Genomic DNA, 12329 nt, shown 5'->3' with positions numbered 1-12329 from the left:
TATACTTGTATGGGACACGCCCACTCATATGCGGACAGGGTTACAAAGGTGCGTTGTTTGTTCGGCTGTGTTGAATTTTTCAAACTTTTATTACAAATTTTAACTTTACAACAAAGCTCCATATTTTGGTTGGTCTTTATATTTTATTTATTGCAGCAATTTGTTAACATTAGCAAATGTTCGCAGTTTCTATGTGCAAAATAAAATAATAAAAGTGAAAAATTTGCGCAATGCATTAGGCTGGCGAAGGAAAATTGATCGCTATGGGACTCTTTATCAAATTGTGTTTACGAAAATGGTTTGCGCAAATTTATCTTTTCCAGCCACATATGTACATAACCTAGCCATACTCAGAAAATAAAAATTAAATGAATTTGTAGGCATTATAATATAAACAAATTTGCATTATTAATCATCTGCATTTGATCGGAAAGAGGACAACAAAAATACTAACACCATAGAATTGGCAAATAAAGCGAAATTATTTTTAGATAGACTTTATAATTAAAGCAAAAAAATAATTTTTAAATATGTAGTTTGTAGTGTAAGTTTTAAAGTAAGAATTTTTAAAAGCAGCACGCAAAGTGATCACAGCTAGCATGTTGGCTTGCGCTGGCGCCGTCGCACGCTCGAAGCTACAGGATAAGCGTCATTAATTCACTGTGGCTAACATTTTTGTTAATTTAGTAGAAATATAGTCTTGAGTCAGAGTATTTTTTGTTGTAATTTTTATTGATGTTGTTGTCCTGTGGCGCTGGGGTTAAGTTTTTTGGTAACACACAGCTAGCGGACCGTCGGGAAAATGTTTGCTTTTCCATAATAAATATAATATTTTTTTTTAAAGTTCGTATAATATGGTCCTTAAATAGAACTAAGAAAGGATTTGTTGACCGAAATTTCATTTAAAACACATTATCTTTAATTTTTTAAAATAGTGCATTTGATATGTCATCTACACGTTTCATCAAAATGAAAATACTAATTACCTTTACGACAATTTGAGAATATTAGTACACTTATTCCACTTGGGTGGCCGGTTCTTTCGCTTGAAAAACCTTGATGCTGAGTTAAGTAATGCTATTCAGACAAACTTGTTAGTACCGCAAAACCGTAAAAAATTTAAATAATTTTTGAAAAATATTTAGCTTTACAAAAATTGTAGCTCTTAGCCCTCCGCATCGTAATTGACCGACGTAAACTTTATACTCTTTGTGTCGACTATTTCTGAGGCATCGCCAGTCTAAGCCCGAACCTACTAGGGACACGTACACATTTTGGAAGTAAAGCAAAATTATATATTCTTGGCATATTCACGCGCTGCTCCGAATCATAACACACATAACATAACAACAACAAATATGCCAGTAGCATATTTAATAATTGAGAGTTCAGCAAGAAGCTGACAGTCAGCAGCAAGCAGAAGCAGCGGCAGCAAACCATTTTATGCTCGAGCATTGTTAGCGGTTTTTCTGACATTCTCATCTAATTTTATATTCTTTTGCATCGGTGCATTCTACACTCTTCTAAAAAGCCACACTTTGCAGCGCACACCAACTGCAGTTTTGCTGATAACATTTCAACGCCACAAGCCATACGTGTGTATGTGTGTGGGTGTGTAGGCAACATGAAAGTATTGCAGTCAAGTAAAAAGCGAGTGAATTTTGTGGCTGCAACCGCATAAAGTGACAATTGCGGGCTGTTGCCGGTTGTCGGTGCATTGTTGCATGCATCTTTTGTTCCTTGCTTCTTTTTCAAAGTGATAGAAGACGTTCAAACGGTTTATAATTGTATAAGGCATATGCACTTCTGAGTGACTATTTATTGTGCTGCGGTTTCGTTTGTATTTGACTTTCAATAAATACTGCAACTACAATTTTCCATAATTGAAAACTCAAAAATTGTTGCAATTTATTTTCGCATTTTTAATGATAAATTTTAAGGTGAATTTATTGTTGCACAGTAGCTGTGAACTTAGGAATAGAAATGTTTTGCTTTTATACAATTTCCTTAGAAAATCGATTAAAATTATTAAATGACAGCAACATTTTCCATAAATCATTACTTGCGCCAATGTGTCTGGAAACGAAGGAATATTGAAATCTTTTCAATTATTTATGGCAGTATTGAATTGCAAATACGAGTATAAACATAAATATGTATATAAGTTTAAATATTCATATAGTTATTTTACATGCCTCAAAGGTGTGAAAATCGAGGCTAGGGATGCGCCTGTTAGCACTAAACAATAGCTTTTCTACTGAGAAGATGTTTAGAATTGGAACTCGTATATATTTATATTAGTTAAAATCAACATTTTGATGGTTTATAAAGGGACGTGAATAGCAAGAAAATATACTTACATATATTCACAACATATATATTTGATTTTGTAATGTTTCAATATTTTAAAGGGATATATAGATATATAATATTTTAAGAAAAATCAATAAAATTTTTGAAGGGAAGAAAAAAATATTTTTGAGTTACACGCCATATCCGGCGGCATTAAAAAAAGGTTATCCGCTGTTTCAGTGATGGTGAATGAAATCGAAAAAAAGTTCTCGTCTAAAAGTTATTGTGCGTACATTCATCTACCGTCCAAAAAAATCCAAAAAAATGAAACGTTGAATTTTTCCAAAGTTTTGGTCGCTTTGATTTACCTAAATTTTTTGAGCAGATCAAAAAGTGATAGCTCATTGCATGGACTTAATAAAAAAATATGTCGAACAAATTGGATAGTGATCGCAGCATTTTTCTCTGAGTAATCAGTGCAGCAAATTCGAAAATGCTGTTTCGACAAAAATATTTGAAGTATTCATAAAAAATTGTGCATGGTATTTTTTAAGGGATATACCTTTACATAAGTACGATTGAAATATGCAAAAAAGAAAAGAAAAATATCATTTTGAAATTTAACACTAGTTGTGCCCTTTAAACAGCTTTGTCTAGCATTCGCTAATGGCGCTTGATTTGCCAAACTCGCATCGTTTGAAATTTGCAGCAAATTAAATTGGTACTGTTACTATATCGTAACATTAAATCTTAGCTGTTGAAATTTTTATTTCTATAGCTGAACAATTTTAGATCTTAACACTTAAAAAATTCTCTTGCCTTTACTGACTCGGCTAATTCCGCAAGTATGCGGTTTGCGCACATCGCGTCGCACTACAGAGGACCTGTGCCCGGTCCCAGTTCTCTTTAACCAATTATTCTTACAGAGTGGGTAAAAAATATTTTTCTATACATATATACAATTTAAATAGATCATGCTCTTCAAAATTTTTACATATATTCTATCCGAAAACTAACCATTCATAATTATTATCAAACGTCTATATAAAACTAAGACAATGAAGACTCTTCAAACACAACAAATAAATTGTCTTTGCAATCCAAAAATCACGCTGCTTGGCTAGTAGAGCGTTGAATTGCAACATCTGTTAAAATAAAAAAAATATATTTGATTTCAATTGAAAATCCACAAAATGCACACACTTTTTCAACACAAAAAAAAACTGTCAATTTGATGTAAAAAATTTCACATTTTCTCGCATTTATTTTTACGGTTATTTTAGTTTATAGTTTTTGGAAAAATATGGTTATTTTGCACAGTGATGTGCTTGTGGCATGTGTTTACTGCTTTATTTACTGCCACTGTCATTTATCGTCCGAATATGAGTTTTAGAATATAGTTATTGCGGTGAGTGACAGAGAGTTTCACCGACTTGTCCACCTACAAATAACAAAGAATTAACTTCGTATACGAATTTAATAGAAATTTTGTTTACGAGCATTCATATGATGACAATCATATGTCCGAAAAATTCAATGAATGTGTTTGTGTTAAAAATATAAATTTGATTTTTGGTTGAATATAACAACTTTATGCAAATTTTTTTGACGAGTATTTTTCGCTATGAGTTTACTATACGCAGCAACCGCTGATCAAAAGTTAGGGTAGTTATGGCTGTGGACCTCTACGAAAATTAGATTTAGTAAATATAAGTTAGGGCATTTGTGTTAACAAAATCGCTTAGGTATGAAGCAAGGTATGTAACAAGTAAATGTCTTGAGAGCTTTCAAAATCTGTTGAGGCGATTGATTTTCGTTTTATAGTTGTCTAAACATAAGGATTTCACAGTGTTTTAACCTCAATTTGTCGTGAGCTGAACTTAGATTAGATGCCTTAACTCAGCCTTCCTCCAAAGCGCTAGGATATTTTAATTATTTACACAGATGACAGTTGTTAATCTTACTCACAAGTAGCTTTAAGCTACACTAGACAAAGGAGAGGAGGAGAGCTCTCTATTAGTTCTAGCTTTACTAACGACGTGCTGCCTAGTTTGCACAAAGAACCAACTATTGTATATAAGAATACTACAAATTACTTTTCTTTGTGGTTAAACGTGATGAGCAGCAACAAACTCCATGCTTGTGCTCCTGCCCTTGAAAAAGCTTCTTGTACACACCCACTTACACCAACATACATATAGACACACTCAAACGAACGAATGTCGTTTATTTGGGAATTAAGTGGGATTAAATTATTATTATAAGTACTTGCTGGCAAAAATGCCAGAGAGTATGCAAATGCGCTCAACTCGTCTGCATGCTTGACTGTGCTTACGTGCTCGCATATTTCTAGAGAAAATAAATATTTCGCATTTTACTGCTGATTCGTTTATGGCGATTTCTTGCTGCTTTAAAATTTTTGCATTTTCTGCATTCATTTCTTCGCACTTTTGTGCTCCACTGTGAGCAAGCTGCTTGAAGAAGTGCGCACTTGACTCGAGTGCTGCACTTAGTGTCGTCGGCAGACAGCCCGACTTGGCAAGCGGCAGGTGGCAGGTGGCAATTGGCAGGGAGATGAGACGGGCGGGAGGAGCTTAGCCCACAGGCGGCAGTCAAAAGAGTGAGAGCTGGCAGTGAGTGTCACTCATACGCCCCGCCGCCCAATCAGCTAACCTTACATACAGACAGGCGTGTGAGACTGAGTGTGCGATTATGAAAACTAAGCACTCAGCATGTGAGTGTGTATGTATCAAGGGCGAGGACTTGTAGTTGTTGTTGCTGTAAATATGCAGCTAAGCAGCGCACTCGTTCTCCGAGCGTATGCAAATAGTTCTTCCATATTTATTTATAATTATTTGACCTTGTGCCCACTTTAGCTTGCTTATCCGAACGAATTTGAGTGTGTGCATATGTAAACATGAATGAATGAATGCACTTAACTGTGCACGGATGCATTTTTTAAGTAACTATAATGTAGCGGGATTCATGGCTTTGCTATAAACAACATTTGCTACGTTCCTCCGTCGCTTCTCGCTTCTCGCTTATTCTCAATCTTCTCTCCTTATCTGCAACGCCCGCGCCAGAATGTGATTTGATTGCGCCGGGTGCTTAGGTAAGCAGTTGTTGACATTTGCGTCATTCTACCAATAGAATTTTTCAAATCTGATCGGGCTTACTATAAACTTGCGTGGTTCTTGGCTTACCTAGAAGGTTTGGGTATATTCTACAGTTGAAGCACATCATTTAAATTAATTGACATGCTGCTAATACATATAATATCAGCAGAGCACTAATGGAAAGTCTGATGTGGTTATGTAGCTGTATGTGAATGTATGCTTGTGCTCAATGAAAGTATTATTGAAATTATATGCATTTTTATAATATCTTTATATTAGTTTCTATTCGAGTATTTTTATATTTTCTAAACTAAAACAAGAAAGGAGTGTACAAGAGCTTTGACGGCGAAAGAACTTGCGAGATTTGAAAATACTATTTACTTCCAGGTGGTCTTCAATGCATATTTGTTCGGTATCTGACTCTGTTCGATTCGTCATTTCCGTGCTCGCCTTCTTTGCTCTGTGCCGTAAAAGCTATCATGAAGTTGTCGAGTTGCATTCGATTCAAGAGATTATAACTGTATTCTTAAATACACCAAATTATATTTTTTACATTTTAGATCTCTTTCACCGTTGTGAATTGGTCAAACTGTAAATAACTACCAAATATTAAAATATTTTTAATTAAAATTAAATTATTTATAGAAAACGTCGTTGTTACTCTCTAACTCTTAAACGCGTTATAAAAAAATAATCTTAGTTGAGCTATCATCGGGGTCTCCTTAGTCCTTTCGCAAAGTATTGCGCTCTGCATTGGCGGCCTTCGGAGTTTTGGTTTTAACACTGCTCATGCGACACATGCCTTAATTATCATGCCAATATTCACACAGATAGGTAAAGTGACTGTCTTTCGAGCCACCTACGCACACAGATAATACTTATTATTTTTTGAATATGTATTTATCTTAATAAAACATTTTTAAAAATACCGTTTCAAGGTAGATAAAAGGAATGTGTCTTCCGTTTGATATGTTTCCCGTCTGGTAATCAATTTCACATTTCCCCACATATTTTTACAAATGCACTCCTCCATATAGCTAGAAGTTTTGGCAAATATGTATAAGCATATGCTATGCAGTTTCTACTGTGACATTTCTAAAAATGCGGTCACTGCACTTCTCCTCTTTATCCTCTCCATTCACTATTATATCCTCCATAGCTGAGTGCCATTTTGATCTATTATTATTATTTTATTTTCATATTTGCATATCATCGTATTACATAATCGCATTGGATTTGTGTTTGATTTTGTGACGTACTCTTTGTTTTTGCCATTTCAGAGCGTTGATAGAAGTGCATTGTTCTAACCCTTCCTATCAGCTATCCATTTTGCTTTCATCACTTGACAACTTTCACTTTGCAAGTACACTGCAGTGTCTTGAGCGCCTTCTCCTCTGTATCCCTTTCTCTAACGTATTTTGGTGCTTCTTCATTTCTCTGGCAACGTGTCAAGTTGTCGCCTGCGCTTTTGTGACTGCCTAGTGGGAGAGAGTGCGATAAACTAAAGACTCAATGAAATATTAAAATTGTTTGTTGGGTTGAGAATATTATTAGTTAGCTTCTCTTTTTGATTTCTGATAGCTAGCTTCTAAAACGTGATTTATGAGCAAATGCAAAGCTTTTGAAAAATCATATTTTTCTATGATATTGTTTGTGTTTGAATTTGTTTAGAACATCGCACATATATGGTATACATATAGACTAGACTTACAAGCATATAACATAGTATTTTGGAGGTAATTGTGGTTTAGCAAAAAACTGTTTTTCTTTGCTTGAACATAGAGTTTCGTTCTTCGAGTATAAGGAAGTTTTAGAAGACAAAAGCTTGCGCTAATTCGGACCGAGACCCGATTTTAGAACTAAACCCATATAATATTAAAATTTTCATCAAAAAGACATCAAGAGAAGGCAAATAGTTATTATTTTATATTATTTATTTTCTGATTATGTAGAGCCGGGTGCAAATCCGATCAGATAGTAATACAAACACAAAGAACAGCTCAACACCATGAAAATTAAATATCACAATATTGTTTCTCCAAAGCGTACCTTTGTTTTTTTTTTTACAAGCAATACTCATCTTTAAGAGATGAGAGCGTTTTAAAGTAAAGATATCACACGACAAGCCTTACAGGCGCTTTAGATAAGCGAATATACTTAATGGAAAATTGTATTATAGCACAAACTGCTCTTTTCATTCCCTAAATAAGCCTATATTTATTTACTGAGTTCACGTTTAACTTAATGCGTGGCATGTTACGTGACAGCATTTAAATTACGAAAACATAACGAAACATTTGCTTTCTCAAAATCGCAGCACAACCGTTAATATGTGTGTCGAACGTGAAGGTAATATGCCAGAATGAGAAAATTTCGACAAATTCCTTTCGCATCGTACATATGTTTGTATGGAGGCATGGGAGCGCTTCGTGGAAGAACTTTCATGCACAACACTCTGCTTTCCACGTTACTCCGCCAAACATATTCCCTCGGTGCGCCCCTTCGTTTGCTGTTTGAGTCGCGAAGGCCACGTATTTACGAGTATTGTTTATCAATGTTCATCAGATTTATGTAGGAAGCTAATTTTAAGTTTATGCCAATTTCGTACGTGACCAAGATTTCACGCCAATTTTTGCGCAACAATAATGAAAATATCGCAGTCTAACATACCGCAACAACAGCATAGGGAAGTTCGGCTGTGAATGGTGAAAAGTTTGTCGGTTTGCTTTAAAAGGGAGTATGAAAAAACTGCTTCTACATTTTAGCTGGGGAAAAATGGTTCCTCTGTTGTTTTTTAGTTGCTTATGTGTTTGTTTCTTTTTTTTTACAGATAAATAAATAACATCCACTTTGTAGAAATTTATTTTATGATCGTGACTCCCGTGGAGAAATGCGCGCTCTGACGTGCTCCAGCAGTTGGCTGGACCTGGAACAAATAACGGAAAGCGATAGTGTTTTTTTAGAGAAAGGGAAAAAGTTTGGATAAATGAGAGTGGTCCGATAAGTCCTTAGCGTACAAAAAAACAAAAAAAAAACGAAATTTCAATCATGTTGCGTTTGCAATCGGCAGCAAATCAAACAAATTTGAACTGATCTGACCTGAAAGGCAACTACATACATATAAATATTTACAACTCTGTAATTAATTTGTAAGTTATAATTAATCTCTCAGAACTCTTAAGAAACTATAAATTACACAGCAATGTAAATGACATTTCATCTCTTCTACTTTCTTTGCTTCTACAAGTAATGTGATTCGACATAGACGATGACGACATGCGGTAGGGTGCCCCAAAACGATACTTCAATGTAATTCGGAGAATTGAAAAGCACAGACGGTGTCACATCGTGACGCTTCGTGATGTTAGCATAGAAAGAGACTGCCCTTTTTTTTAAAACAATAAGTGTGCCTCATCTGAAAGTGCTCATACTCATCCAAAACTGAACTTGTTATGTAACTGTAAACAATTCACAAATTTCGCCACTTCAATATATCCAATAGCAGAACAAGTAGAAGAAACTAAAGTGCATATTTATGTTTTATAGAGCTATGAATATAAGATTGATGTGAAATGTCCATATGTATTGTGTATTCTAAATCTCTACCGCACAATAAACGGCATATGCAAATTTCGCCATTTTCTTAAGAATGTTTATGAAACACTCGAAGAGCTTGTGTCGCCACGAATTTATTGCCACACACAGTGTTTTTTCTTGTTCACACTGTGCAAATATTTTCACCACTAGCCGAGTATTAACTACTCCTTGTTTACACACATACATATGTGTATATGTTTATGGTTCTTTTATATTTATGATTACTTACGTAATTTCGGGTTACTTTTTATTGATTTTCAGGGGCTTAGGAGTTTACGATTGTATTTCCATTTCTTCTTTGCATTGTTAATTGTTTGGCTTTGTGCTTCTGCCATAAGTGACGCCTAACTAAAATGGTGCCTTATTTTGCGAGCATAAAAGCGGCGTTTCACATTTCTCTTCAAGTTCAGCGACTCTCGGAAGTACTTGGAAGAAACTTCTAACTTTTACCATGAACTACAAGTATAATTTAATGGATATGCCATATTAAAGAAGAATTGTCAGTAGGTGGCATATAAAATGTCAGCGTACGTATTAAGTGAGGCCACTAAAAATTGGTTAACAGTTTCTCTATTTTACTGCGAATTTAGACGAGAATTTTGCTTGTTTTTGGAGGATGAATGCGTCTTCAGGAACCTATTTTTGACAGAGAATAATAATAATAGACCACCTCGAGTAATCTTAGTTTTGGAATCTTTTTCGTTCGGCATTAGACTGTCGCTAACTATTGGTTTTTAGACGATTGATATTCACAGAAGCTCAGTTTTGTGTGGAATTACTTTAACCGATTTTAACCTAAATTCTTATAAAGTTTTTATCAAGAGATTTCAGCCATGTTTTTTACAAATTTCCGTTGAGATAATGTTAAAGATTTGAAAACGTTTATCTAAACTCCGTCAAAGCTTGACATTCGCTCCTTCAAGAGTCATTAGATGCAGCTTATAACAAGAGGAGAATTTGGGCTGTCAGTGTAACTCGAGTAACAATTATCCTACCTAGATTAGTGCCTTTATAAATATAGTATACGTATAAATAGAAAGAGAAAACCATTTACTAAGCTATCATGCAAAGTTCAGTCGTTTTGTTTACTGAGAAATTTTTCGTTAAGAATTCAAAAAACTGTCGGCACACGTAAACACACTTGAACCACGCACGATACCCCTTTGCAGTAGTTGTTTTCAAAGAATACAGGATTGCATTTAGTAAATTCATCACTCTTGTTGATTGCCACTTCAAAATCCTTTTAGCCACACATGCACAAGAGGAAAAGAAAAAGGAAAACTGCAAAAAAAAGTAAAAATATTTGTCGGGCTTAAGTTGCACGAAAGACGGTGTACAGATGGGCGGCTGCGCTAGAACAATGATGAAACTTTTAGCGCGCATGTTCAACGCCTACAGCAACACTCGTCAAACGCATATATTTTTCGCGTTTCCACGGAAATCCGTAAAAATTTACAAAAATCAAAACCTCAAATCAGTCGGCTGTACTCGGTTTCAGGCACGCACACACACAATTACACACATTTTACCGTTAAATGTTTTTTTTTTTGTGTTGTCTCCTTATCTGGCTGCCTTTATGCGCCATTCGATTGCGTATCCGCCTCGGTGGCTGTGTGAGTTTGTGCCTTCCATTGCCTTGTCAAACAACTCAGGCGGTAAGCTGAGGAGGAGCGGAAAGAAATACAGAAAGCCGCATGAAATTATAATCAAACAAAGACAGCACTTCTTTGGTGTTAAAAACATCCTTCCCGTCAACAAAGCAATTGAAAACACAAAAGCTTTTTTTTTTTTTGAATTGTACTAAGCATTAAAGCTTCGTTGCGGCGTGTACATGTGCATGTGTGGCATGTGGCAAGTTAACTGTTTTGTGGCACTTTGTAAAACAGCAAATCTGCCTTGCGGAGCAAAAAGGATTTTTTCGTCAAGTCTTTATAATGATTTTCGTTATTTATTTTGGTGATTTGTCCGCTGCCGCTGTCGACACATTTGTGGCACGGCTTAGCATGAATCATGGCGCCAAATAAAAGGCAATAAAAGTGAAAAAAGATACAATTATACATAACAATAAAAAGCATATAAAACTTTGCAGCTTTAATGTTCACAAATGGGGCCGAACACATGGAAATGAAATTGTGGAAAATAATTCAGTCTTCTAAGAGTTGGGCAATCGTGGTTACGCTCTGGGGAACGTGGAAAGTTTTGCCTCAACGCTCAGTTGCCCACTTTTTATGATTTAATGTCACACCTTTGTTGTTATTAATTTATATATTATATAATAAATTTTGTATTTTTTTTGTTTTTTTTTCAGAGTCGTTGAGCTCCTACTCGACTACAACTTCGACGACGACGGTCTCGCCAGCGAATCTACTGCCCTACTTCGACTTCGATGTGCCGCGGAATTTGACGGTGACGGTCGGTCAGACGGGTTTCCTGCATTGTCGCGTCGAGCGATTGGGCGATAAAGATGTAAGTATCTCTGTGAGTTAGACTTTTGAATTCGTAAATATATTTTGAATGATCTGAAGATCACGTTTGATCTAGTTTGGTTAAGTAAAGTTTTAGATCCATTGTTCTGTTTTTCTAGTCTAGTATATAATAGGAGTTTAGAAAAGCTTACTTAAGCTAAGTAATTTCGCAAGGCCATTATGTTAATCTAAACTTACTTGAGCTTTCAAAGAGAACCGAAAGATACGTCCGAATTTTTGAAAGTGCAATCAAAGGATCTATGATATACAGCAGCGATTCGGAGCAGCATTTTCCAAAAATATTTAGGAAAGCTTAATGTAGCTACAACAAAAACGACTTTTGGGAGGATTGAAGAGCTTTAATGAAGACTTACCTGCTTTGAGGAGAACGAATAACAAACCCTTCCAAAAACGACCTTAAAGTAATTGAGCTTTTTAATTAAAAATAAGTTTCACTAGTTTTTTCGATTTTCATGAAATTAGTAGGTGACTAAACTACGTCGGAATTTCGTATTATCTTCAGTTAACTTTTTATCTTGCAATGATAGTTTTATATTCCGAGAAATCAATTAGCTTTTAGGTTTTGGTTATAAAATTCTGCTTCTTAAAGATTACCAAGCTTATATTTGCACAGCAAAAACCATTCGCCTACACCTCTGAACCCCATTTGTTCCAAAAACTTACACCCCTGGCGGTGGCTTTTCTGCGCTGCTACTTCAAAAACACCATAAAATATCACTTTGACAAAGTAAAATCGCTAAATCTATGGCTCACGATAAATCAACCCCACTTTAGACTTATTCGATAGCGAAGTTTGCATTATTAATTTTCCAAGATAAAAAGAACAAGGTTTTTAAAC

General features: G+C 35.2%; 1 protein-coding gene across 1 annotated transcript in view; it reads left to right on the top strand.

Moving 5' to 3' along the window:
• The window catches only part of dpr1 (defective proboscis extension response 1), a 142794-nt gene that overhangs the window by 69077 nt on the left and 61388 nt on the right, over positions 1-12329 (top strand). The window contains exon 2 of the mRNA XM_014248265.3: positions 11314-11471. Coding sequence (XP_014103740.1) covers positions 11314-11471 — 158 coding nt within the window. The remainder of the gene's footprint in view (positions 1-11313; positions 11472-12329) is intronic.

The sequence above is a fragment of the Bactrocera oleae genome, chromosome 4 (genome assembly GCF_042242935.1).
Source record: "Bactrocera oleae isolate idBacOlea1 chromosome 4, idBacOlea1, whole genome shotgun sequence".
NCBI lineage: Eukaryota > Metazoa > Arthropoda > Insecta > Diptera > Tephritidae > Bactrocera > Bactrocera oleae.
This window is presented reverse-complemented; position numbering and strand designations above follow the sequence as displayed.